Here is a 27,911-nt window from a genome sequence, read left to right as displayed (position 1 = left end):
CTCTATCGCTTTCGAAGAGGGGCAAATAAAAGCTCATTCACCGATACCACGCGGCAATTGTATTTTTCAGAGTTTTTTCCGTGGTCCTTTCTCTGCGGAGGTTACATTCCATCCATCCCCAACATTTTGGCTCCTCGTGTGGCAGACCAACGCCAACGGTGAAGATCAAAGCGTTTCACCTTCACCCCTGGGACCAGCGGGTGACAAGCGTGGACAGGCGTCACAGCAGCGGCCGGACCCGCGTGCTGCAGAAGGCAGCGCACACGTTGCCTACCCTCAGGGGCATGTGTCGTGGTTTGCCTTGCTGACAGGCGTTTTGAGATGCGACGAAGCGGGCAGGGTTTTTGAGTCCCTGATCCAGAAGGACGGGCCGTGTAGGCCGTGCAGGAGGTAAGCGGGCCCACCTGTACAGCCCGAAGCTACCCGCGGCAAGGCACGCTCCTCCCAGGCTCCTCCATGCGCATGCTGCGCGAGCTGCGCACAGTGCGGCCAGGCTATAAGTAAAGCCCACAAGTGCGCCGCACTGCACCCGCAGTCCACACGCCACACGCCCTTTCAAGATCATGGTCGAGTGTCAACATCATATTGGACTGTTTTTCGGTGCTGCTGTTTTATGTCGTTCCAAGTTATCAAATGAGTGATTGCTTTCTGTTTGAGATACGACCTTCGACGCGGTGTGTCCGCCAAATGTCCATTATCCTAGTGACGAAACATATCTTCATGTTCTCAGCCTTAGCGCCGTCCAGCTGCATATTTCGTACTGCGGTCGCCACTCCCGATACTGAGTGCCTGCAAACTCCCAAGAGATAGGCGACCCTTGCGACACCGACGGCACCGACGCGTCTCGGGGAGGTTTTTTGGCCCACTACAGACAGCACCGCTGCGGTGCCAGTTATCGTTTTATTGTGTCTTTTTTCCAACTTTGCTGCCGGTACGCTTGTTCGTGACTGTACAGTGCGGGGGCAGTCTCGGTGCGCTGTCCGAATAGAACGAACTTTCCGCTGTAAGCCAGCCATGGCCAGCCATGGCCAGCCAATGGGATACCCGCGGACGTGTTGCAAACACGTGCAACACTTCGTGACCTATCTCTTGTTTGTGCTCCTCGCCCCGTTTAAACGTCAGGCGCCAAATCCTGTCGGATGTAGAAGGCTCCCACAAGGTTACATTTCTTCCGTACTACTAGCGGCGTTGCGCACGCCTTCTGAAAACCGCTGCTTTTAAGAAGTAACAAAAATAGATCCTAAGGTAATGGCCCGTGTAGAGGGAGCAAAGCACAAAGTGCGGATGATTGATTGCGCTAACTCTCCCTAAAAAAGGTGCCGTCCAGCTTAATTTTTGCTTCCCCCTCTTTCCCCACGGCCCTACCACCGCCCTACTTCCCAGTCCGAACGAGTTGGCAGCAAGGCCAGTAACTCCTGCACCCCCGGGCTGAATGAATACTCGTGTCATTTTAACGACGCGAAAGTAAGCGCCATCATTGTAAATGAAATCATTACATGTTATTATCCGGTTGCCCGACATGGAAGAGGAGGAGACTCGAAGCAACCTCGTGTACCTGTAATGTCGCGTAACTACCCACTGGCAGTTATATACTGGTTTTTTGGTTGTTCTTTTGTTGCGCACGGGCACGTGCCTCGGTTGTCGCCTTGAGCTCGGGGTCTGCCCTAGTGGCAAATGTGGGTGCGCTGGTGTGTGCTTTGGGTCCACAGGGCAAGATGTAAAGAAAATGACGCAGAGTAAATTATTCAAGTTGCTTATAATTAGAATAAAAGTCGACAATATCACAATGAAATTGTTACCTACGATAACATTTTGCTACTCGGAAGGAACTGGCACGCCGAGGAGTCGCCGTCATCGCACTGTCCCTGAGTCGTAACAAACGCAACTAACAATAATTTATAGACGTAATACTTTGCGATTCAGCAAAAATTAAGTATGACTTAAAGTTTTCTAAATATAATATGACTCCTCAGCTAGACTGTGAAGCGAAAACAGAAGTACAAGGAAACGCATAAGTAGCTCCTTGGACTAAAGTAATTATGTTTTGTTCTTCACATTTATATCACCGGACCTCCACTTGCCATGGGAGGACTCTCCGGTGCCTCTCACTCAGCCAATACGTAATGGACGGATTCGACTTGTTTCATTGGACGCACGAGCCACAAAGCACTGCACCACACACACCATGCACACTTTGTACTCAAAGACTTGAGGTGCACGAATCGCCTTTTCATGCATTACAAGTAGCACTTTAAAAAATAATAGAAATAATTTATTGGATGTTTATGAACTTTGTATCGCGAGTCGATTCGTACACCCCTATCAGAGATTATCGTCGTTTCTCACTGTCCTACACCTCAGACATTCAACAAAGAACAGACGAAATACATGTTTGTGACGTGTTCGCTCTCAGGCTTCGATGCGACACTCTCATGCTCTTTCTCTCTCTCTCTCGCGCGCGCGCACACACACACACACACACACACGCACTCACACACACGCACTCACACACACACACACGCACTCACACACACGCCCATCGACATGCACCAGTGAAAAATTGCTCCTTCTTCGTCCTTTTTTCGTTTGCGTGTCAAACGCACACTTTTCGTACTGTTACCCCTCCCCCACGTCTCTCAGCACACATACACATGCTTACTCACTAACTTTCTCACTCTCACACACTCACTCTCCCACTCACTCACTTAGTCGGAAACACACGTGTTTGTAAACACCCGACGCGTCCATTTTACAGAACTAATGTATGTACAAAACTCTTTACGCATCGTAATTGAGATCTTACCATTCATGTAATTTGGTAACCATTTATGTTATCTTATATAGAACCATTTTCGTCCATCCTAGTGACGTTGTTTCCAACATCACCGTCTCCACTATAATATCACCACGCTGACTGTAAAAGCTACTACTGTACAAAACATATACACCGAAACATTTTTCTTCTCCGTTCCTGCAGATTTTCAACCGTTTCCGCCGCATAAAAAGTTACCAGTGAAAAAATATATTTTTTGACATATGCATAATAGTAGAACAGCGTTAGGTGAGCGTTGCCGATGTAAATTAACTACACAGATTGACAAACAATATTTGGACGATACTCTTTGAAACGCGTCGAGAGAAATCAATCTAAGTTAGTCTGTTAATTAGCTAGCGTATTAATAACTGCTCGGTCAACACACTACGGGGACATTTCCATGTCGACTCGTTCCAGGTTAGGGACTCGAAATTGGTTCGACGGCGACTCAGAAGCAGCCGCAGCGCTCCACCACCATCCCCGGCAGCACGCCGAACACGACGTTGAGGTCGTTGTCGAAGTACAGCATGTTGATGGGGGACATCTTCCGGGGGGCACAGCACGGGCCCGTCTTGTTGTTGGCTAGGTGCATGAGGGCGGTGTGCGGGTACTTCTGCATGTACACGAACGGGCACTCTCCCGAGCAGTAGTTGGCCTCGTACTTCTTTGGGAAGATGATGAAGTCCCAGCCGAAGAGCTCGAAGTCCACGACGAGCGGGTAGCGGCAGCAGCGGGACTCCTCGGAGTTCTCGTCGCAGTCCAGACCCACGGCGCGTCGCGAACGTCGCTTCGGGCTCTCCTTCAAGTACACCTCGATGAACGGCATCTGCGGGCGTAACAGGGTACACTCGGTCAGCAAGTCGCGAAGCCAAAATATATATAAGGACGTCCGCCAGCAGCACCCTTTACCTCACCTTTAAGTTGTCGCCGTCGGCGTCGGTGTCGATGAGCGGCCTTCCGTCAGCGCTGCCAAGGCCGCCGTGGAGGTGCGCGTGCACCGAGAGCCCCAGGTTGTGGCTCGGCCGCCGGAACCAGTCCTCCACCATCTTGTTGATGTCCACCATGACCCACACGCCCTCGCCCTCGGGCCGCGCCACCTTGACGGTGGCCTCCACGTCGAACTGCACGTGCTCCCGGTTGCGCATGCGCAGCACGTTGACGACCACCTGCGGCGGCACCTCCTCCTCCACCTCTTCCTCCTCCTCCTCGACGCTGTCCTCGTCCTCCTCGGCGTCGTCGCGGTGCGGGTCGCGGTGCGGGTGGCGGTGGTGGCGGTTGTGGTAGTGCCGGTGGACGCCCGTGCCGCGGACGAACAGCCAGAGCGTGGCCTTGGCCACCTGGCTTTGCATCACCTTCGGGGAGAAGCGGAAGTGCAGCACGTCGGCGTCCTGGGCGCGGTGACGCACCTTGTTCATGTCTGCAGACAGAGAAGGAAGGCAAGAGTGAGACGGTTGCACACCGCCATTTTCGCGGCACGTTCGTCGAGTTGGCGGCAAAGCGGCAAATTTCCCTGCTCGCCCGGCCGGCTGCTGCGCGCAGCGTCCCGAGCGCCGCAGCGCCTCAGCGCCTCGCAGCCGGCGATGCTTTCCCACGAAAATTGCGGGCGGCCGTCAATGCTGTTGCTGAAACGTTGTCCCGACCGGTTGGCGTGGCCGCGTGGCGTGGCCGAGCGTGGCATGGCCGAGCGTGGCGTGACATGACGGGGGCTGCGTGGCAGCCAGTGGCAGCCAGTGGCAGCGTGGCTGCGTGTATGTAGGCCGCACCAGCCCGGACTCCAGCGTCCGGCCTCCCAGAGGGCCCAAAGACTCCACCCCATGTCCATGCCTGGACCATGGCGGGCCATGGCTGGCCATGGCTGGCCATGCCTGGGACCTGGGAGCTCGCCTGGGAGGCGGCAACGGATCCAACCGATCAGGGAAGCGAGGCAAAACGGGCCACAATGCGGCCAGGCAGTGCCTGGCGATGCCTGGTCGCGTGATTGAGAGTGATCGGTGTCGCTCTGTGGCTCCGCCGCGCTCCGCCGCGCCGGCTAGCTAGGCGACACGCCGCCGCGACGCCCTACCGGTGCGTTTAAACGATGGCTTGCTTCCAAGAATCGTTTATCCAGCGCAGAGCGGGCCGAGCGGGGCAGGGCATGGCAGGGCATGGAAGGGCAGGGCATGGCAGGGCAGGGCATGGCAGGGCAGGGCATGGCAGGGCAGGGCATGGCATGGCAGCAGGGCAAAGCCCCGCACGCCGAAGCGGTGACGGTACCTATGAACCCCAAGCAACTACGAGCCTCCGTGAAATCTGGATTACCTCCCACTTTTTCAGTTTTCGGCCAATGACTCGTTACTCACGACTGAAAAGGAACCCGTGGCGGCGCTAGCGTGGCCCGCGGTCGCCATGCAGATCGCAAAAAAAAAGAGTGACCACCGCGTGATCCCGATCTTTGGCGATGGATTCTTGGGGATCCTTTTTGAGGATGGCGCCGCGGACCGCTGTCCAACAAGATTTACGACATGAGTCCATCGACACAGGACCTTCATAAAAAGTGACCGGGCAGCAAGCAAAGCAAGCAAAGCAAGCAGGGGTACGGGCAGCCGGGACGCCAGGGGCTTGCGCCTTGGCTTGCGCCTTCGGCTTGCGCCTTGGCTTGCGCGAGGGACTGCGGCGCCTCTAGCGGCCGGGCAGCGTCGCGGGGCTCGTGCGTTTGAATCTCCGGCCACCCCCGCCTCGCGCACCCCCCAGATGGCGAACCTAGGCGAACCTAACCTGCCGCTAGTGGCGGTGCCACACTGTGACGTCAGAGCGCGTAGCCGTCCAGCGTTACTTGAAACGAGAGGCGGAGCGTGTGCATCTTGTCGAGAAGCAGCGCGACCGCCAGGCCGACAGGGCGTATAATCCCATCTCAATAACTTGCGCGTCTTCTATGAAAGCCGCGCCTCGCCGCCTCTGCCTTTTACGAGTTCGTTGCCATGAATCGGACTGTAAACGGCTGGAAGCTGCAACACGATATTATATTGCCGCGTTCCCGGAGTGGCGAAGCGGCGTTGCTTTTTAGGGGCTCTCACACGAGTGGAGCCCTTCGAGCCGAGTGATGCAATATGGACTTCTCGGTAAAAAGCGAATCCACACCGAGCTGCGCCGAGCTGCCCCGGGGGGAACGCAGTTAACCCATCCGCAACACAAACGAGGCGGTTCCCAAGTTTCTCAAGGCCGGCGCCAGAAATGCACTCGTGGTCCTGCCCGCCTGGCTTCGCCTGGCCGGCCGCCTAGCCGGCCACAACAACAACATGTTTTTACAGCGAAGCCACGCCCGCGCGTATAAAGCGCATTCTTTTATGGGGCGTTCGAGGACGAGGAGGACAGGGAGTGGCTTCATGGAGTGGCCCAGCGCCGCGGCGCCTCGGTCCGGTACCTCCGGCAGCACCCAATGGCGTCGCAGCGACGAGGCAGCGTCGTCTCCGACCGCCAATCCAAAGGGCCGAAGGCGAAGAAGCTCGCGGTCGTCCCGACGGCCCCGCCCAGCTACGCCGCTACGCCGCTACGCTCAGCCAGGCGTTGAACTCCATTCAAGGTTCTGGTGACACCGCCTCACCGAGTCAGCGACCAGCCCGCCGTGCCCTGGCCGTGCCCTGGCCGTGCCCTGGCCGTGCCTGCTTGCTTCTCGCCAGCCGCCCGCCGCCGTGTTTACTGTGTAGGCACACGCCTTTCGATAGATAAATGCGCGTAAAACAAGCGGCTTATCTCGGACGTCTGCGACCGCCGACCCGGACCGTCCGGACCGGCAGAGCTGGCCAGAGGCCGCGTTACCCTAGTCGACGACGCCCGGCCGGGCCGACTCGCCCACCACCGCGGGCGAGCCCTCTAAGGCTCCAGATTTGGCGCCAAAACGGAGCGCGTCGCGCCAGGCCGGCCCACCACCGCCAGGCTGGCGGGCGGCTAGGCCTCGTGCAGGGGCGGGATGCTGGCCCGTCGCGCTCGCGTGTGTGGCGGCCGCGCGCGCTGCAGCCTGCCAGGCTCTAGCCGCTCTACGCGCAGCTAGCGAGCGAGCTAGCCGAGCTAGACCGGCACCGGCGCCTCGGCCAGGCAGCCACAGGCCGCCACAGGCCGCCCCCTCCTCTCTAGCGCGAGCCAGCAGCGCGGGCCGCGGCAGCGGCCACCGCGCGCCCCGCGCGCCCAACCGCAAACCGCACCGACGCTAGCTCTCGACTTTTCCCAAACGCACCCCTAAAAAGTGGTTCGGTGCTTTGCTCTTTTTGGCGCCGCTATCTTATCGCCCCGCTAAAGTTGGCTGGTCAGGCCGGACCCGGCTCCAAGCCCGGCTCGGCCGGCCAGCGCCTTCACCTTCGACTTCCACGGCGTATTTGACGCTGTACGCCGTCCTGGCGGTTGGGCCCCATGCTGACCCACTTCTGGCCGACGCGCGGCACCCGAATCTCCTCGTAGAATCGGACCTGCAGTACGAAGACATAAGTGCGTGCGATATCGACAAGAAACATTAATCATTTTGAATGGCGCTATTCCGGGCTTATCTCTTGGCTGCCAGCTGCGAACAAGCGGCTGTGGGGGCCTCTGGCGCGCTGGCGCGCTGGCGCCTCTCAGTTGGGGTATTTCCTCGTGACATAAGTAGTGCCCGGCCGGCCGGGCCGCCGAGCGTGGCCGCGCGCGTGGCCGAGCGTGGCGCCGAGGCCACGTGCGAGGATGCGGATCGCTATCTGGCCCACACATGACACTCGTCGACGGGCGGCCGCGGACCACGCCGCGGACCAGCCATCGGCCACGGCGAGCTCGGCGTTGAACGCGATGTGGCTGGACACTCTAACGGCGCTTGGAGAGTCTCCAACTTCAGCGCGAAAAAAAAAAAATCAAGTCTCAGGTAGTTCCAAGAAGCCAAGCCGCGGACTGGAGCGCCTCGTTCACAGGGCTAAGCGTTATTGGCTTTGAGACTGATATCGACTGAGGCACCTCTACGGGCTTTTCGTAGCCGATCATTCACACACTGACTTACACTCACTTCTGGTCCTTCTAGCCTATCATGTTCTTATTCTCTAGGCACTTTAGGCACACATGGACCGACAATCGGTGTCACGCGATAAAACTCAGGTGTGGCGATGTCTCATTTCTAGGAAAGGATGGCAGGAAACTCCATAGTCACCCTCTTTCAGCTGTCAAACCGTACATTTTCGTGCGGGAACATTGTGATAAATTTGGGCCGGAATAAGGTCAAACCAAAAAAAGAGTCATCCTGGCATTCCTTGTTGCGGCTTCTTCCTTCAGGGTACTCCTGAATACAAAAGCAGCTTCTCGGAATCAGAACAGGACTAAGCCAGGCCCAGGCACAAAGGAAGATATAAAACATTTCTGCTATAAAGTGTGCAGTGGCCGGGCTGTAGATTAGCCGAGTGCATTTGGATCATCTCCGTGGGGCCGGGCGGTAGGCCGGGCCGTAGGCTTGGCGTAGGCCAGCAAACAGGTTTAATGGTCCCACACCCGCACTGCTTGCTGTGTTTGGCCCCGCCAAAGATCCGCCGGGCAATGCTGTCCAATGGGTCTCGCCCTTGCCTCGGAACAAAAGGCGGCTGGCCGCGGCAGGCAGACCTAACCTGTTTCTCGGATGGCGCTTTATTTTTGCTAACTTTGGATGGAGCTCATGGCTGCGACCACCTCTAAACAAAAGAAAAAGTCGTGTTCCTCCCTAGTTGTGGTACTCAGTGCCATCTATGTTGCCTGCACTGTGGTGCGCTGTGGCGTCAACAAGCCACTCCAAGTAGCGGCTCGCTCGCACGGCAGCGCCACGGCAGCGCCGTCATGTCGCAGTAGAACATTCCGACGCCTTTTTTTCATTTCGTTTTCTGCTGCGTCGACTCTACCGACTCCAACAAGAGGGTAATGCACCGTACAGCCCTGCAACTTCCCAGAACACTACACAGATGGCACGGCCTGGCCGCCGGAAGGTGTCGCTAGCTGCGTTGGGTTGGAGTCGCGCGGCAAACGCGGCTATCACCACGCGGCCGGGCCGCACAAATACAGACCAGGGGTTGACTCAGTCATACTGTTAGTTTCTCGCTCGCACCCGCGCCGCATCCTCGCTCGCTCCTTGTCCGACGCGCCGCCCCCTCCACCGCGTCCACGCGCCCCCTCCACCTTCTTCGCAGGCCCCGCATCACCGCACCGGCCGCCGCGCTCCGAGCTGCAAGTACTCGGGATTGTGACCAGCTCTTACCAGCAACTAAATAGGTTCCAACCCATCCTAACCTAACCTAACGGGCTCGCGACAGATCTTACTCTACTCGGGGCAGATCTTACTCTACTCGCGGCAGATCTTACTCTACTCGCGGCAGATCTTTCTCTACTCGGGGTAGATCTTACTCTACTCGCGGCAGATCTTTCTCTACTCGGGGTAGATCTTACTCTACTCGCGTCAGATCTATCTTGCGGGAACACCGCCCTAACGCGACCAAAAATAAAAACGGTGCAGGGAGTTGAACTCAAGCCGGCAGCATGCCGACCCGAGGCGGTACCACCACGCCACCGTGCCATCTGGAGGAGGAGCAGTCCAGCTGCATCCACTATCCGCTGCACTGCTCGGCGGCCGACACCCTCGACTCCAGTCCGCCCGCTCCCCCCACTCGCGCGTGGGCGCGGTGGAGGGGGCGGCGCGTCGGACAAGGAGCGAGCGAGGATGCGGCGCGGGTGCGAGCGAGAAACTAGCAGTATGACTGAGTCAACCCCTGGTCTGTATTTCTGCGGCCGGGCCGGGCCGCCCAGGGGCCGCCCAGGGGCCGCCGCGACCATCGCTGGGCTGCTGGCCCATCGCTGGGCCGCTGGGCGCTAGGCCGTGGCGACAGGCCTAAATCACGCCATTTCACCTTTGGCCTGCCTTCGGCCCGGCGCGAGGCGCGATCGATTCCGCTGCCCGCACTCGTCGCGCTGGTTCTGTCTCTCCCGCACACACGGAGTGTGCCGCCTGTGGCGCAGGGGCGCGAGAGAGACAGCAGTGCGGGCCGTGCGGGCCGTGCGGGCAGCGGAATCGTTCGACAGGAGCGGGGCAGGGGCACCTCTCGTGGAGCAGCCGGCGGTGTACGTACTTTGCTCGGATGGCACAAGGGCGCACGTGTGCGGAGCGAGAGCGAGCCGCCCTACACGTCAGCGACGTGACCGCGGTGGCCGTGGCGGTGGCGTGGCGGCCAAGGAGCCCCGGCCTGTCGCCGGCCCGGCACTGCGGCACTGCCTGGGCACTGGCGCGGCACTGGGTCGCGCCGACGCGGCCGACGCGCTGTCGTCGGCGCGCATGGCCTAGGGCAGCCCGGGACGCCTTGGTGCGGTCAGTCTGCCCAGGCCGTGGCCGTGCCCTGGCTAGACGAGAGCGATGAGGCCCCCGTCTGGCCCGCCGTCTAGTATACGTGAATAGATGGAGCGTGGGGCGGGCCAGGCCAGGCGGCCACGCCAGGCCCCCGTGGGGAGGGCAGCGGCACATCGGCCCAGCGGGCCCAGCCGGCCCAGCGGCATGGGGAAGGCAGTGGGAGGGACGGAAGTTTGCGGCAAATCGCGGTGGAAACTTTGAGGAGACACATGGCGCTTCGCGTGGCTTCGCGTGGCTTGACATGGCTTGGCTGCTTCGCAACCCGCGCAGCCCCTGTAGGACTGACTCTACGTGCCACCAGTGCACCAGAGCGGCCGCCGGCACGCGCGAGCGCGTTTTCGCCGAGGGCAAAAAATACACGCGCGCCGTCAGCGTTACTCGTACAGGAACAAAGACACGGGAAGGCATGCCGTCGTTGCCGTCGTCGTCAGGCCGGCAGGCGCCACTCTGCCACGCGCCGCGTCTCTTTTTTCCGCAACGCGTGCGCAAAAGTGCAACGCGACACTGCCGCGCCGCGGTCTGCCGCGACGGCCTGCTGCAACTTGCACGAGATGATGGCCACCCTCTTCGTCCCCACCGTCACGTGGCGCGGGCCGCGCGGCGCGTGTTGTCCGGCTTTTTCCGACACTATCGGCCCGCCGGCACCAGCGGGCCATGCCACTCGCCCCCTCATTGACTGGGTGGGCGTGGGTGGGCGTGGTGCGGTTTACCGAACTACAAACTCACTGCCCCGCGAGGTGGTCGAAGCGCAACACTGATGGTGGATAGGGCCACTACTGAACGAGTTTGGCGTGCTGGGCTGCTGGACGTGGCTTGACGTCAGTGGTTGGCCCAGGCCAGGCTCCAGCCAGACTCCAGCAGGCCTGGCGGGCGCGGCGGCGCGCGGCCCTGTTGGGCGTAGAAGCCGTTGTCGCAGCTCGAGCCCAGCGCCGTGGGCCGTGGGCCGTGGGCCGTGGGCCGTGGGCCTGGGCGTGGCCGTGGCCGTGGGCCCGTGGCCGTGGCGTCCGTGGCCGTGGGCCGTGGGCCTGGCGTGGGCGTGGGCCGGGGCCGTGGGCCGTGGGCCGTGGGCCGTGGCCGTGGCCGTGGGCCGTGGGCCGTGGGCCGTGGGCCGTGGGCCGTGGGCCGTGGCCGTGGCCGTGGGCCGTGGGCCGTGGGCCGTGGGCCGGGGCCGTGGGCCGTGGGCCGTGGGCCGTGGCCGGCCGTGGGCCGTGGGCCGTGGGCCGTGGGCCGTGGGCCGTGGGCCGTGGGCCGTGGGCCGTGGGCCGTGGGCCGTGGGCCGTGGGCCGTGGGCCGTGGGCCCCAGCGCCATGGGCATGCCCCACGCCTTGGGCCTGGGGCCGCGCAGCCGGCCAGCCAGCCGGCCGGCCAGCCGGCCCCCAAACAGGTTTCCCTCCGAAAATTCGCAAACGAGGGCACAATCGGCTTCTACCTCCGGGTCGCGAACGCGGGTCAAGAATAGGGCCAGTGCCATGCGCGCGCGTGGGTCTTGGCGCGCTTGGCGCCCCCAGCCCCGGGCTGAAATCCTCTCGAGCGTGACCCGTTTTTGAATGACCGGTCGGGACGTGGAACGCGGTTGCAGCACAGCGCTCTGGTGTGCCTTTGGCGTGCCTTTGGCGTGCCTTTGGCGTGCCTTTGGCGTGCCTTTGGCGTGCCTTTGGCGTGCCTTTGGCGTGCCTTTGGCGTGCCTTTGGCGTGCCTTTGGCGTGCCTTTGGCGTGCCTTTGGCGTGCCTTTGGCGTGCACGCACACTTGCGCACGATGCGGCGGGCGTTGTGGCAGCGCTTTCCGCGACCCAGCCGGCCCAGCCGGCCCAGCCAAGGGTCAAGGGTACGCTCTCGTTGCGAGTCTAGCCGCGTGGTGACGTGCCGTCTGGTCTGGTCGTCTGGTCTGGTCAGACTGGCGGACTGGCCCAACTGGCCGGCAGGCTAGCACAGCCTGCAGGCACACTAAGTTGCTGGCGCGCTCCAGCACCCACGTGTCTGCGGTTGTGTGGCTCTGCGCGGCGCCAAGCCCCGCCAAGCGCCAACAGGTCGCCGAGTTATTGGGGCGGGAGGTTCATTGCGACCGGTGCGTCCGTTGCTCTGCCTCTCTCGCTCACGTGGGTCCTAAGGGTGTGTGAGAGAGAGACGAAAGCACTGTTCCGATTGGAACCAGACTCCCGGCCGCGGGGCTTCCCGACGGCCGACTAGGTTCCGCGTTCATCCTCGGAACCGCGACCTTCTGAACCTGCACTTTGGCCGGGTCCCGCTGGGCCCGCCGCCCACTGTCTCCCCCCGCGTGGCGACGGCGGCACGGCCAGGCACGGCCAGGCACGGCCGACGGGGCGACTCAAATCTGATGGAAACGGGCCGAAAAGAACAAAGGGGCCGAATGGGCGAATGGACGAACGAGCAGCATGGCCAAGCATGGCCAAGCTGGCGCGGCGACGAGAGCAGCCCGGCCAGTGCGGGCGGTGCGGGTACGGCCGTGTGGCACGGCCGACGGCCGGCCGGGCCTACCACCTAGCTGGGTCCACGAAACGATGCCGGCCAGAAAACGCCGAACTGTTGCAGTGTTCCCGCGACAAAACGTTACAGGGTTCATCTCCCCCGCCCGAGGCAAACACGGCACTCTCTCTCTCTCTCTCTCTCTCTCTCTCTCTCTCTCTCTCTCTCTCTCTCTCTCTCTCTCTCACACACACTCACTCACTCCGCTTCTCTCTCCCTCACACACACAGCCTCCGACTGGTCCGCATAACGGTGTGAGTGTGGCCTTACATTGTAAAGCACAGCCAGTTTGGCCGTTTGGTCAATGACCACTGGCATGGAGCCTCGCGAGCGGCCTTCTCCTCTGATTGGCTGGAGGAGGAGGGGGGGGGGAGGAGAGTTAAAGGAACCTTAATCCCCCTTCCCCCCTCATTTTATTTCACTGCCGCCTGCTTTACTGGGCTGAAAACCACACGCGTTCGCGTCGCTCGCTCCGCTCCACGACACTGCGCGTTGCTGCGCGTTCGAGGAATGACGAGCAACACACAGCGCGCTCCCGGAGTCGGGTAAGCAAAGATAGAAGGTGTCCGGAAAGGGAAAGAAAGAAACAGGAAAGCGACACACAAGTGGGAGCAAGTATTTGACTCATGCAAACAGACTTGGGAAAACACAGGGAAAACACGACCGTTGCAACTCACGAAAACGCGTTTCTCATTGTGCCGAAAAATTCTTGGCTCGGCTCGGCTCGGCGCCGACACCGGCCCGGCAGCCAGGCCCCGTCCGAGCTCGGCTCGACTCGGCAAAAGACATGCCATACTGAGAACGAGGCGTTCAGTCCAGGATTCCTTTGCTCATCACATAACGGTATTGAGGCAGTCCACCGGCCACATCATGTGTTGACATTTGCGATCCAACAGTTTTCCAAATGTCCTCAGCACGACTTGAGCATTTTCACGCATTCAGAGGATCATGTCTTACGCAAAGGCACACCACGCAAAAGCTTACATTCTTCTTGAGGCTTTTTTCTTTATGGTCCAGACGTAAAGTCAGAGGATATGGGTCAGAAGACCGTTCGCAAAATTACCGACGGCAGAACCGCACGCCTCACAGAGGTGGAGGAGGGTCAGAGGTGAGCGGAGGGGCAGCGGGAGGGGGAGTGAGGGGTCAGGAGGGGGGCGGCAGTCGGCGGCAGTGCACTCATCCAGTAGTCCGTACGGCGTGGGGCCCACGGCCCAGGGCAAGGCCCAGGGCCCGCACCGCTTGGGCGCCAGTCCGCTCCACGTCCACGCCCCAAATTGAAGGTTGTCCATGAACGACAATAACCTGCAGCAGTTTGTTGACCCTTTTTTTTGGCGGGCCATTTTTGTTTTATCGCGTCGAATGTCTAACGGCGTGTAGTATGTCGCGGCGAGCCACCTGTCATTATCCAACACATGCAACGGGGGCCGTCCGACAATCGTCTCAAAAGAGCCTCGAACGGGCCGAGACAGGCAGCCTCCCTTGGGCCTCCCCGCCCCCATGCGATGCGGCTTCGGGCCTGCACCCTCAGCTCGGCTCTGCCCGGCTGTGCCCAGCCGACCGTCCAATTTACAATACCAACATTCGGCAAGATTCCATCCGGACACTTACAAAGAGAGTTCAGTGTGTGGAATAAAGACTGCCCCGCCCTGGCTGGCCCTGCTGGCCCTGCTGCGCTGCTGGCTGCTCCGCCCCACCCCGCCGCGCCCCGCCGCGCCCCGCCGCGCCCCGCCGCGCCCCGCCGCGCCCCGCCGCGCCCCGCCGCGCCCCGCCGGCCGCTTGACGACGTTCGATGCTTTCCGCCTTGCCGCCGTGCCGTGCCGTGCCACGCCGTGCCCACCTTGTAGGCCTTATCGTGGCTTTATGTAACCGCCTTGGGAGGCTCTTATACATTATTTGGCAAGCCACCGCGTCGCGCCGCGCCGTGCCGTGCCGGTTCAGGCGGACTGTGAACAATGACAGTCAGGAATTCAACGGCGAACCGGCAGGGAAGTGTGTGGCGTGGACTGCGTGGCGGCGTTGCTGCGCGCACCTGCCTCGGGGATGGCGCTGTGCAGCGCTGCCTCCAGGGCCTTCAGAGCCTCCAGGGCCTCCAGCGCCTCCAGGGCCTCCAGCGCCTCCAGCTCAGGGCCGCAAGAGCCTCCGTGCAGTACTTACGGGTCTGGGGGAAGGCGATGATCCTCTCCGTCTTGGCGTGGTAGTCGTCGTCCTCCTCGTAGAACTGCTCCGTGCGGTAGGCGTCCGGGTCGTCCCCGAGCATGCCGTTACCGCCGAGGTTCGGCGGCTGGTGCAGCAAGTCGTACGCCACTTGGTCGTAGGGCGGCAGACGCCGGCCCGTGATGTTGGGCGGTTGCTGCAGGTTCAGCTTGTGGAGGATCTGCTCCTTGATGGCGGCCAGCGACCAGTTGCGGATGGCTTCGCGCTCCTGGCACATGTTGCAGCCGCCCAGGACGCTGCTCTGGCCCAGCGGGGGCATGTCGTCGTCCCTGGGACGCTTGCGCTGCTGCTTGCGGGCGCCGCGGCCGCCCTTGTGACTGCGTCGGTCCGGTAGCAGCTTGGCGGCGTCGTCGTCCAGATCGGAGGACGGTCGCCGGCCTCGCGAGGGCTCGGCGTCCTGCTCGAGAGATTCGTCCAGCTCCCGCGTCTGCGCGCGCCGCGCTCCCTGCGCGCGGAGGGCGCTGGCGGTGCTGGCGGTGCTGTCCTCATCCAGCGGGTACTTGCCGACGGCGCTCGGGGTGGACGTCGCGGACCTGCTGGTGGGGGCGCGCTCCGCCAGCGAGCAGGCGGGCAGCGTGCACACCAGCGCCACGACGAGCAGGGCCGCCATCCAAGACGACGGCCTCCGCCAGGTCCGCGACGCCCGCGACGGGGGTGGAACTGCTCCAACAGCACGCACGGTGGTGCGGGCGGAGCGGGCGGTGCGGGTGTCCTCACGGAAGGCCGGGTCCGCGTCGCGGTGCGCGTGTGGGGCCGGGGTCGGGCTCGCCGAGGGAGACTCCGAGAGCACGGCCCCCAGCACGGCCCTCGGCACGGCCTTGGACACTGCCGTGTGGCGAGCCGTGTGGCCACACATGCACGCTCGTGTGAGTGCCATAGCGCACTCCCTCACCCCTCCCCCTGCCCCTGACAATCACACGCACTTTGTATCACTGCGCCGCGGCGCCAAGGTCCACCGGGTTAAAACACATTGTAAGGGCGGCGACGACGGCGTCCTCCTGGGGCTGTGCCGGGACTCGGGGACGGCGAGCACGGCTCGGACCACGGCTCGGAGCACGGTGAGGGCCGCAAGGGCTGGAGGGCGAGTTACTGGAAAGCAGCGCGAGGCACGCCAAGCCCGCTCGGACGGGCGGCACGGCGGCACGGCGGCACGGCGGCACGACGGCACGACGGTGCGGACGGGGCGATGGGCAGGGCTTGGCCGATGGGAACGGACTGGGGCTGCCGCAGGCTGCCGGCTGTGGGGCCGCACCAAGCCGCACCGCGCGCCGGGATGTGCCTGTGCCTGTGCCCCTGGGCTGGCAGGCTGGCAGGCGGGCTGGCTGGCCGTGCCGGGCGGGACTGGGGCCGGCCTGCTTGCTTGGCTTGCTTGGCTTGCTTGGGACGGGACGACGACTCGCTCCGATCCGATCCGCTCCGAGTCCGATCCGATCCGAACAGTGAGGCACCACCAGACTCTTCGCGATAAGAATAGTGTGGTGTTCGAGCCGCCCGCCCCGCCCCCTGCTTGGGCCCGCCAACCCCACCTAGGTGCAACACCCCGCCCCGCCCCGCCCCGCCTCGCCCTGCGTCGCCCCACCCCGCCCCGCGCCGCGCCGCGTGCACCACGTTGGGACTAGCCATCCTGGAAGGGGGAGGAGGGCAGCGAGCGCCCTGCCTAGGCCCTGCGTGTTCCTGCATCCTCATTGGCTGGCGTCCAAAATCGCGGCCAGTGCCGCCATGGCCCATGGCGCCCTGCCCGGCCCTGCCCGGCCCTGCCCCGCGCGGAGGGAGTGTCGCGTTGTGACGTTGTCCGCCCTGAGCTCCGTGCCGCAATCCCACAACGTGCTTCCCACGACACCGCCGCGCCGCGCTCCAAAATGGATTAGCTCCCACTCAACAGTAGGTACGGGTGTCTTCTCTCGTCCAGCTCACAAACAAGCAGAGAAAACAAGCACGCAGATCTACACCTGTCGGACACAGGGCGCTGCAACCACAAAGTGAGATAGAAAGTGAAGGATAAAGTGGTCGTCCTGAAGCACACACGAAAAAAAATTCTCTCCTTTTCCCCCTCTTTTTGTAGGGCGCACCTTGACAGCAGGCATGTGAGAGGGATGGTGCGGCAGTCGGGGCAACCCGATACACTGTATGGCAGCACGTCCAGGGTGTCCAGGGTAAACCGAGAAAGGCATCATTATCATACGGTAGCACCTGCCATCACACAAGTTGGCCAGCATGGAAGTCGAAGAAAGGTGGCGCAAGCAGCGCAAGCTTTTGCGATGCACGCTCTTGCCCACACGCCGCCAAAACGGGGATGCCTGCCTAGCAACAACGCTTTGCCAGGCTGTGCCTGGCTTGCCTGGCTGTTCCTAGCTTGCCTGGCTGTGCCTGACAAAACGGCTTCGGCTTGCAGCACAAGCTGAAACTTGTCGTTCGCTTTTTCATTCATTCATTCATTCATTCATTCATTCATTCATTCATTCATTCATTCATTCATTCATTCATTCATTCATTCATTCATTCATTCATTCCATTCGTTCATTCATTATTTTACTTGTTCATTCGTTTCATTGTTCCGATTCAGCCATTTAGTCGTTTATTCGTTTCATTGTTCCGATTCAATCATTCAGTCGTTTATTCGTTTCATTGTTCCGATTCAATCATCCAGTCGTTCATTCGTTTCATTGCTCCGATGCAGTCATTCATTCGTCATTCGTTCATTCTTTGAATGGTCCCAGTCTATTTGCGTAAGTCGGCCGAACTGCTCGCAAACTCAGCAACCCCACTACACACGCACATATATGAATACATACGAACACTCACACACATACGAGGGCGCACGCATTCACTCACAGACACACACGCACGCAGTCGCAGGACCGCGTAAAACCCGGCCCTCGTCGAATCCGCTTTGCAATCCTAAAAGGGCTGGTTTGCGTCACGGGGCGCGGCCCTGCCTACGCTCTGCCGTGCAGGGCCGTGCAGGGGCGGAGGCGGTTCCGCGGGTACCCGGAAACCGGAAACGCTCCATTCTTCAGAAGCCGGATCTACACAAGCTGAGGGTAATCCGTGCCGGGCGGAATGCTTGGTCCACGCAGGGCCGTGCGGGCCACTGCTGCCTGCCTCTCGGTGGGCCCTGCGTGGCCCTGCGTGCCCTGCGTGGCCCTGCGTGCCCTGCGTGGCCCTGGGCGGGGCGGGGGCGGGCCCTCGGGGCCTCTCAGGCGGCGCGGGTATACAGGTGTGAAAGAATAGCCGGGCCGGGCGGGTCTCGTTAGCAGGGTCCAGGCCAATTCCAGGCCCACTGTAGGCCGGAGGCTAGGCTGTAGGCCAGGCCGTAGGCTAGGCTCGCCCCCTCACTCTCCGCACCCACTCCTCAGGACACTCGGGCCCCACCAGGTACTCGTCACTAGTCCGGTCGTCCGCGGCGAGGGTCCGCGCCGTCCGCGGCCCCAAAATGTTTTCCTGGGGTTGGCGTGGCGGTGGTGGTGGGTTGGCGGGCGGGTACCTACCCCGCCATCTGGCACCTTGACGGGCCTCTCGGGCCTTCGCACGTGCCGACCGCGGCTTCAGGAAGGACTTAAATTCTATGTCCCGGCTGGGCTCCGCACGGCCGGCTGGCTGCTCGGCTCGCACTGGAGGGTGAGTCACCGAGGCAGGCTGCAGGCAGGGCGAGCCAGGCCCATCAGGGCGATGCATGCCCTGCGACAGCAGGCAAATGAGTATGCATCTACTCGCATTCCAAGGGAGGATTTCGTTCTGTTTAAATAAAGGTGTGCTTCAGAGAGGCGCAGGTAGAATCACGCCCCCATCATCAGGCCCCCCCGAGGCACCTGGATCATCTTTTTATTTTCCCTTCGAATCACCCTCAGGGCTTTCTTGCCTGTGTACTTTATCTCATTCGTGAACAGGATTTACTAGATTGCGCCCCATTGTGACTCCTGCTCCTGCCCCGGTAGCTGGGCCCGGAGTCCGGGGCCCGGAGCCCCAAACCTCCTCGTCCGTCGCCACAGGCCGCCATGAGCTGCAACTTCACCTGGAATGAAGAGCAACCACACGCGCTGTTCGCGCCACTGGGGTTGGATCGCTCTCTGCTTCTGCAGAGGCGTTGGTGCACGGTCCGCGTGACGCAGCAGGGGCTCGAAAGGGCTGTTGGCAACCATGGCAACGCCTCCAGTCCAGCGACCCTTAAAAAAAATAATAAAGGAAAAGACTTGAACGCATGGCATGTCGTAATTTCTTTTCAAGGTGTTCTTCAAGTTGATTCCTTTTTCTTCTAGAGGTGAAATTGGGATGACCTGATCAGCAAATATATACCCTTTTCCTGACAGCGTCCTGATGTTCTATGCGAGGGGGATTTACCGGTCCTCGGCCGGAAGGGGGCGGTGCAAACTCGCTCCCGGATTTGAATTTCCCCGTCCCCTCGGCTGCTGTACAGTACCACTGAATTCCTTGTCCGCCCCGCTACCGCCCCGCTACCGCCCCGCTGGTCATTCCGTATGCGCAACACGTGTCGCAGCGGTCCAAGAAACCGCACTTCACCCAATTTCAAAAACGGAAAAAAATATGTCGAAGAAGATAATACAATCAATCACTCGGGTAAAAAAAAAACACGTCATTCCTTTTTTCTCCCCCCCCAAAAAAAAAAGGCCCGTGGCTCAACCCGTCGCCTGCCCATACTATTCCTCTCTGCGGACAAGTGCCTCCGAGTACGAAGATAAAAACGAACCCACTTGACGTGCACAAATCAACAAAAATAACCACACTATCTGAAACATTCGCAGCCACGCCGCCGCTCTTTCTCTTTCTTTTCTCCCTTTTTCAGTCGGAGTGAAGAGTAAAGACGTATCGGCCGCCTTATCCGTCGTGGCCCCCCGAAGGCGGCCCCTCAACACACAGCATTTCGGCGCCTTACATCGGGCCACGTCACTCGGCTCGATAGGATATTTGCCGATTTGCCACAAACATGACCTTCACCTCTGGCACCACTCCGAACTGCATTGATTGATTCTAATGTGTTCCCTGATGACCCGGATAACTTTCCTGCAGATCGTAACCTAAACCTAGCCGTCATATGCGTGTGCAGTAGGAGAGAATCTCGGAGAGAGCGTCGCTCAGGCCGAAGAGCAAGAGTCGAGGACTCGGAAGTCTCCCCATTCCTCCCCTCATCCACTCCTCTACAGCAAACCCGCGTCAAGATTGCGCGATGGACAATACCTTTGTCCGTGTGTCTGATCGCTCATGCTGTCGGCCTGTCCACACTCTGCTGATCCGAACGACCAAACTGACCACGCCATTTGGGATCGGATTGTCCACCTCAGTGTCCCGTGGGAATGTTCTCTCCGCGAGCTTGCCGCGAGCCTCCCAACATGAAAAAGGCTGTGCTCCAAGCGGGGTGTGGGTGGCACGCCGGCACCACGCCGGCACGCCCCATGGGCGGGAGAGAGAGCGACGGCTGCGCTGTGCGGAATCGTTTCTGCTGGACGCAGAGCACCGCGCTGCGGCTGCCCCGCCTGTCCTCGTCCAGCGATGCTTCTGCTACGCACGAAACAAGATGAGAGCCAGAAGGTGATAACCATCGATTAGATACAGAGTCTGCGAGTCGTGGCAGTGCCGTGGCTTGGCTGTGCCTAGGGTAGGGTCAATAACTTTGACGGTGAGTCGGGGACTGTTTGCAATGGCTGCGGACGCTGCGGACCCACGGTGCAGCAGCCGCCCCCCTTTTAAAATAAAAAAGTGGCCGTCAAGAAAACAAAGGGCAGTGGCAAACAGCACGCATGCGCCTATTCACCCCGCCCCGCCTCGCACCTCGAGCCGTTACGCCAGGGGACAAACCTCTGTGGTCTTGTGTACCTTCCATGCTAAACTTCTGGCAAGAATGGATACATCGTTGCAGAGGCCAAACTAAAAGAGAAGGGAGAGAGAGAGGGGGGGACTTGGGACCTGAGGAGATAGCGTCCGCTTTGAGGACAGTTTTTCGGACTTTACTTTCTTTATCATTTTTACGTTACGTTCGTACCTAATTTCCGTTGCAACTCGTGGGCCAACACTTGTTCCTTCAAATTACTAAAATTGTAATGGGCATTTTTTTTTGTTTTCTTGTTTAGCCCTCTTGACTTGGCCGTGATCCCTTTCGACGCATGACACGATGCGCGTCTGACCCCTACTTGAGCCGGCTGGACGAGAGGAGAGGGGGCGCCTTAATATAGGGGAGAGGGGAAAGGGGGTGGGGAGGGGGTTGGCTACTCCGGAGTAGCGTACGAGCGTCCCGCCTTCGCCGCTTCTCTGCCCCACATACTGAAAGAATTCTTTTGTGAGCGAAATCGGGGTCAAAGAGCAACCATCCATAAATACGTTGACAACGGGTACAGCACTCCGCGCGTCCCAAGCTCCGACTCCCCCGCAGGCCGCAGGCCGCAGGTGGCACCAAAACACGTAACGCGACGATTCGGAGAGGGCTATGTCGAACTGCTGGGCGTACGCGCTGCCCCAGTACTTCAGCCGGAAGTTGTCGCTTCCTGCCCGAAAGGTGCATGGTCACATGTTGCCATGGAGCGGGCAATTGCGCCACGTTGTCGATTCCCCCCTGCAAGCCGCCTTGCACTCGCTTGCATTACTACAAGAAAAGAAAAAGAAGAAGCCGCTGCCATGTGTTTAGCCAGGAGGTTGCCTCGTTTGAGCACAACGGCTGCCTACTGCTAGCTAACCACCCCGTGATGTGTAGGCCCTGCAGGTACGGCGTGTCCCGCAGATTGGCCTGGCTGGGGCCTGGCAGTGGCCTGGCCAGGCCAAGCAGGCCGTCCTGCCCGAGGTCCCGCCTCTTCATGCTCTCCTTTTGTGTGACAAAGGACCTCGTTAGGCGCACTCAACACTATCGACGCATCCATAATTTATTGCGCTCCAATTATTCGTGACGCACACACCGCGTCATTTCTGTTTCGCCTTATTGCTTTGTCATCATCGGGGCGGCAGCGCGGCAGCGCCTGCCACTGCAGCCAACTGCAGCCAGGGCGAGCCGGGCTGGCCGGGGCCACTTACGACGGCCTCACGGCGAGCGGCGTGGCGCGGCGCAGCGTGGATGGTAGCGATACAAATGGCAGGTGGGTGCACGGCTCGACACGCCGGCCGTGCCGCGATACGCCCGCCTTCTAGACGCAATTTGAACCATGATAAGACCGCCACCAGCAAGGCAGCAAGACTGAACGCGGAAATGGTATAATTTAGCGAGAACAACAGGACCCAGGAGCACGCGTTGCGGAATCATAAGTAAGCAGTCCTCTCCCATCAAGAAGTCAACACGCGGGCGCGCGCGCGCGCGCGCGCACACACACACACACACACACACACACACACACACACACACACCATCGGAATGGTCACCACACAAGAGAGAAACGAAGAGGAGGGGCTTACGTGGAAATAATTGATCCGTAAAAAAAAAAGGGTTGGCGGCGAAGGACATCTGGAACCGAAGGACATCACGCCGCGTGATTCCGAGTACGCAACACTCGTATGCAACAACACGCCGTCAAACGAGTGTCCGCCCCGTCATACATTTATCCTTCTCGCGTAGAAGAGAGGTGATTCCTTTCGGGGACCAGACGTTAGTGTCTCTCGAAGCACCGACTTGTGGTTTTCCAACGACGAACGCGAGCCGAGGCCCGTGCGAGAGCGGGCCGCGATTGCCATCTCGAACATTTCCTGCAAACGGAATATCGAATGGATGCAGGAGGGCCAAGGGGCACCAAGGGGCACCAAGGGGCAGTCTACTAGGGCAGTCGGCGGGGTTCGGGTGGCGCGGGGAGGGAGGCGGCGGTGGCGGCGGGAGCGCGCGGACTTCCCAGAGCGATCCAGAGCGCGCCACCGGCCGGGCAGGCAAAGGCTGGCCCTTGGGCAGGGCAGGCCGCGCATGCATACGCCACGCGAGGGGAGGGGCGGGGCAGTCGAGTTCGTTCGAGTTCAGGTGTCGACGGAAGTGGTGCTAAGGCACAGCGCGACAACAATTCGTGCAAACTCAGCCCTTTCTGCTGGACTGGCGGCCTGCTGCTGAAAGGAAGGACCAACGGGCAACGGCCGCTCTGTGGGTGGGCAGTGCCCACTGGGTACTATAGGGCACACCGCGGTGCATACCCTGCTCTTGGCTTTGACAGCATGCCGCAAGTGCGGTAGGCAGGAGGGCCAGACCTTGGCCGGGCCGGCAGTCCGCCTGGACCTGGAGAGCCTCGGGGCCCTGCTCGGGGAAGTGGTTGTTCTGCCTTCTGCCCCGGCGGCGTCAAGGACGAGCGCACACTTTGAAAACGCGCGATATTTCCAGGAATCGGACGCCGTCGCTGGGCGAAGTGAAGGTGGGGGAAGCATTTCCACCGGCTCGGGTCGGGCTCGCTTCAAATAGCCTTGTCTAATTTAAGATGGCAGCGGGGGGTATGGGGGGCGAGAAGTTGGTTCATCAGGTACCCGACTGCCTCGTACCGTGTTCCGTGTCTCGACGATTCCGCTCATCCCCCAATCAAGCCTTCTAACGCAGGACTGGGGGGAAAATGAACAAGTTCGAGTTTTTGATTAAATCAGTAGTAAATTTTTATTGCTTTGTGGATGATTGATTTCATATACTAATTCAGTCTTTGGGTATGAAATAATTATAAGAAATATTTAGCAATTGCTTTTACACTGAATATAGATAAATGTGCAATAAAATATGTGAATGAAATACTTCAGTTTTATACCAGAAATAAATTAAAAAAATAATAAACAGGTAGGTGCAAATTAAGCAGAAGGTGTTTTACAACATTTAGATGGAAGAACACTCCAGTCGTAGCTATATGCACGCCTCTTTACAGATTCACGTTGACACATAAAACCATAATTGCTCAAAGACTCGTGAAGCTTGTAAATTTCAGAGACTTCTTGCGGATGAGTGATAAGATGCTGATTAGAGCAACCTCTTGAAGCCCATTCTGTATCAAACCGAGGATCATGGACACGGGTAACATTTAGTGGAGCAAGCCAAGCACCAACTGAGACGTCTTCATTCTTGTAAATACTGAAACAAATTAACATCACATAATTTGAGCATAAAGACATCATCACCATCAAGTATCATTCTATGAATGTTGCTCGTACTTCAAGAGTTTAGAATTTTCAGCCAGGTAGTGCACGAGCCTCCTAGATAGAATGTAACCACCTCCTCGGGCATATGGAAGGTAATGGTCACATAAGTTCCAGTTTTGTTCTGCCCATTTCCCTGTTTGTTTCACTTGGGCGTGGCCATTAAAATAACCCCAATATAAATTCTTAGTATCTGTTTTCCTTGACAGCTCTCTGACTAGCTGTCTGATGTCAACATAACTATCATCGTCTACTTTCAACAAAAACTCAAAGTCCAAGTTTTTACTCATCCAAGTTAACGATGCAAGCAGTTTCGCTGTTAAAAGATCATAGCCTTCATCCACATTTGGTAAAATTAACAGATCAGAATAATGACCCTCTTCTGTTAACAATACATTTTCACTATTCCCTTGCACGTGTTTACTACCAATAACAAAAAAGTATTTCACCGACTCATGATTTACCAATGACAACCATGTAAGACGAAGAGCATGTCTCTTAATTACATTATCAGGCGCAGACATGATTAATACTACAAGCTTTTTGGTTTTATCGACTTTATCGCCAATATTTGAAACATCAGATCTATCTGTTGAAACTATTTTATCGACATAAGGCGAAGGGCAATCCATCGATCCTAGAAAGCATACTGACAAAGTACAACCCAGGGTAAAGAACAACAAGCACAGGAGAGGACGAGATCCTAACCTGTACCACTGGGATTTTGGTACAGAGTGATATAATGACGGGGACATTTCGCGAAAACTGAATTAAATGTCTCTTGAAGAGATGAAGAACTTCCCTAAGCAATATTATCACTGAATTCCTTAAGTTACTGTAGTAAAAGTCACAAAATTAGCCTTCAACAAAATCCTGGGCGTCTGTATTTAAGTGTTTGTTTTGGTACGTAATAGAAAATCCCTCATACTTTAGCGAGAATGGCGCAGCTACAATTTCTCATCGTTCAGGCGAGGTATGTTCAGTTAGCTTAAAAATGACATAAAAGCTACCACGTAACTGCCCCACCTAGTGAATTAAATTCATGCGGAGCAAGAACAAACGAGCTTTTCCAATGAGAATTCAATTACGCATGTCTTCTGAGCTATTTCACTCCTATATCCCATTCATTTCCTTCAAAATCTGCCAGTTTTTGTTATTTAGAGTTGGCACACATCAATATGAAAAAACAGTTGACTGTGGCCATCCCTGCTACACAAAGGCGCATTTTTTCAAAATTTCAGTAATTTTTCGTTGATGAAAGGGATAAAATAGTTATGAGACACACGGAACAGTTCAGACAATTTATTTTTCTGCTCGTATTAAAAAAATAAACCACCACGAAAAACCCAAAACTTCTTCGTAGAAAAAAATAACACTATTTGCCGTAGTGTAAATAAAAGTGAGGTGCCAACTCCTTAGGAAAACACTGCGAGGCATGCTACACTCGAGAATAGGACGCACAGCCGGCGAGATGAAGGAGGCGGGCGGCGTCCGACAGCCGGGACGGCAGGCCGACCCGCCAAACAGTCGTGGCCGACTGGCTGCCCACCCAGCGCTCCACAGGCGCTACACCGAGACCGCCGAGACCGATGTGCAAAATCAGTCCAAAACTCCCGGAAAAAAGATGGAGGCGCGGGGTATCGATCCCCGTACCTCTCACATGCTAAGCGAGCGCTCTACCATCTGAGCTACGCCCCCGGTGTTGAACATGCAAGTCGAAAGTATTGAAAAGCGCAGCCACAGCCGGTTTTGGACCAATCAGAGCACGGCTCCCCACCAATTGGCGGGCAGACAATGCGTGACCCACTTCTGCTTCACAACCGGCCCGGCCGGGCCCGGGCCGCGGCGAGCATGCCCTGCGGCACGGGTTTCAGAGGTGAAACTGGGCGGAGGAGTCCCAGGTCCACACGTTGGGGAGAAAGACAGGCCCGCCCGGGCCCGCCCTCGACAGTCCGTCCCCCACTCAAATACCGCTCCGTACAAAAGCGAAAGTGTTTCATTAGAACGGCTGAAACAGCTTTTTTGGCCAATCTGCGCGGTCAGCAAGCGGCACCTACACCTTCGGCCGCTCGGCGAGGCGCTAGGCCAGAGGCTCTGCGAACCTTACAATCTTAGGACCGTGCGCTCCACCTAGAATACCGTGGGGGCACTCGCATAAAATGTGACAAGAGTTGGCGTTGGTGAATGGAATCAAGCCGTGCGCCCGAAAAACAGGGTCCGTCCGGGATTTGAACCCGGGACCTCTCGCACCCTAAGCGAGAATCATACCCCTAGACCAACGGACCGGACTGCAGGAAACTTCGAGATACACCGATCACATGGGAAAGACAGAGAACGGCGACGGATTGGCAGCGTGCGGCGTGGCGGCGTGGCGGGGTTCGCGGAGTGGTGGCCGTCGTGGCCCTACAGTCACGTCAGCGCGCTGATTCGCTGTCTCTCTTGCACCTACAAGGGACACCCCGTGAGTGCAAGAGAGAGAGAGAGAGAGAGAGAGAGCGACGAAAGCGAAGTTCGGAGGAATCGATCTCAATGCTATGCCAGTGACAATTAATAACCATCCGAATTTAATGTCATATCTTTTGCACCGGCTGCATTAAATGCAATAGGCGCAGTCAGAGCAGAAATTTGGCTTCAGAGTGGCCGCTGATGTAGAGAAAAGCAAAGATTTCTCGACAAAACTTGTGCAGAGGTTGGCACTTCCCTCTCCACGCGGCGGGAGCGGGCCCCTTCCCTTCTGTGGGGCCCGGCCCCTGGCTGCCCCAGGCCCCACCCAATCCGCGCGGCCCTGCTGTCCCTCTTATGTCCACCGTTGCAGCCAGGTGTTCAACGGGGGGTGTAGCTCAGATGGTAGAGCGCTCGCTTAGCATGCGAGAAGTACGGGGATCGATACCCCGCACCTCCAATTTTTTAAACAATTATTTTTTTTAAATTAAAAAAATTGAGCATTTAAAATCTTGCAGATTGCATTGCAAATCTCGCTTAGCATGCGAGAGGTACGGGGATCGATACCCCGCACCTCCACTTTTATTCAGAACATATTTTAACGGCAATATTTATGTTGCTGAAAAAATTTCGTAAATTTTGACGGTATGTCCCATTTGTGAGAAAGTTCAAGACACAAAATGTACTCTTGCAACTTAACAGACAGTCTAATCATAAAAAAGGCACTTTTTAATATCATTTTAAAAAAAGATTTTAATTTTCTTAAAAATAAAAACAAAAAAAAATGGAGGTGCGGGGTATCGATCCCCGTACTTCTCGCATGCTAAGCGAGCGCTCTACCATCTGAGCTACACCCCCTGTTGATGAACACAGCTGCACGGCCGTACAAAAGGCAAGTCGCGGTGGCATAACGGCTCAGTGGTGGGGCGGCATTTCTCCAGGCCGCCACTGGGCCAAACCGAAACTAACTGGAGCAAAGGCCTTGCCCGGCGACGACTCTGGATCCGGAGTGGTCCAGATCGAGAGAGCGAGAGAGTGGGAGCGACGAGAGCGGCCTGCTGTGCACGCTGTGCGTGCGGCAAGGCCGGCAAGGCTCTGTCTGCCGCCTGCGGTGCGCTGGGTAGGCAGCCATTCCGCCTCCGTGGCCGTGCCGGAGCCTATCGACACGGCGCCGCGCCGACGGCAGCAGCAGGCCAGGCCAGGCCACGGGGTATCGCCGGGACCAGCGAGCAATGTCTCCGCACGCAGGGCGTATTGCCTGCGGGCGCATTCGCGAAAAAAAAAGAACAATCACAACACGGCGCGCTCCGCACAGACGCATGAACGGTGCGGTCCACCGGCATGGCCTGCAACATCGCCAGCCGCGAGAGGCTTCCCCGCCGGCTGCGCCAAGAAGCGTGAAGCGCGAAGGTGTCCGCGGGGCGGTGTCAGTGTCCGGTGGCCGGGGCGGCGGGGCCTCCGTCATCTCGATTGCCGTCTGCAAGATGAGCAGCCTCTTCCGCGACGCGAGGACGCGACGCCGGACT

General features: G+C 58.7%; 2 protein-coding genes and 4 non-coding genes across 6 annotated transcripts; 1 reads left to right on the top strand and 5 right to left on the bottom strand.

The window, feature by feature from the left end:
* Positions 1–1,737: 1,737 nt before the first annotated feature.
* Positions 1,738–16,018, bottom strand: LOC117643549 (growth/differentiation factor 8-like). The gene is made up of 3 exons (XM_034382488.1): positions 14,803–16,018; positions 3,730–4,232; positions 1,738–3,641 (listed from the first exon to the last, which is right to left on the bottom strand). The coding sequence occupies exons 1-3, from the start codon at positions 15,737–15,739 to the stop codon at positions 3,264–3,266; spliced, it is 1,818 nt and encodes a 605-aa protein (XP_034238379.1). The 5' UTR covers positions 15,740–16,018; the 3' UTR covers positions 1,738–3,263.
* Positions 16,019–23,393: 7,375 nt separating this feature from the next.
* LOC117643550 (beta-1,3-galactosyltransferase 6-like) lies at positions 23,394–26,718 on the bottom strand. Its single transcript, XM_034382490.1, has 2 exons — positions 23,959–26,718; positions 23,394–23,878 (listed from the first exon to the last, which is right to left on the bottom strand). Exons 1-2 carry the CDS (start codon positions 24,696–24,698, stop codon positions 23,602–23,604), a joined length of 1,017 nt encoding a protein of 338 aa, XP_034238381.1. The 5' UTR covers positions 24,699–26,718; the 3' UTR covers positions 23,394–23,601.
* Trnaa-agc lies at positions 25,569–25,641 on the bottom strand. The gene has a single exon. It is a non-coding gene; the product is annotated as a tRNA-Ala (tRNA).
* On the bottom strand, positions 26,157–26,228 carry Trnap-agg. The gene has a single exon. It is a non-coding gene; the product is annotated as a tRNA-Pro (tRNA).
* A 54-nt stretch (positions 26,719–26,772) lies between the features above and the next one.
* On the top strand, positions 26,773–26,845 carry Trnaa-agc. Its single transcript has one exon. It is a non-coding gene; the product is annotated as a tRNA-Ala (tRNA).
* A 325-nt stretch (positions 26,846–27,170) lies between these two features.
* Positions 27,171–27,243, bottom strand: Trnaa-agc. Its single transcript has one exon. It is a non-coding gene; the product is annotated as a tRNA-Ala (tRNA).
* Positions 27,244–27,911: the final 668 nt, after the last annotated feature.

Source organism: Thrips palmi, unplaced genomic scaffold (assembly GCF_012932325.1).
Source record: "Thrips palmi isolate BJ-2018 unplaced genomic scaffold, TpBJ-2018v1 HiC_scaffold_17, whole genome shotgun sequence".
NCBI classification, from domain to species: Eukaryota; Metazoa; Arthropoda; class Insecta; order Thysanoptera; family Thripidae; genus Thrips; species Thrips palmi.
This window is presented reverse-complemented; position numbering and strand designations above follow the sequence as displayed.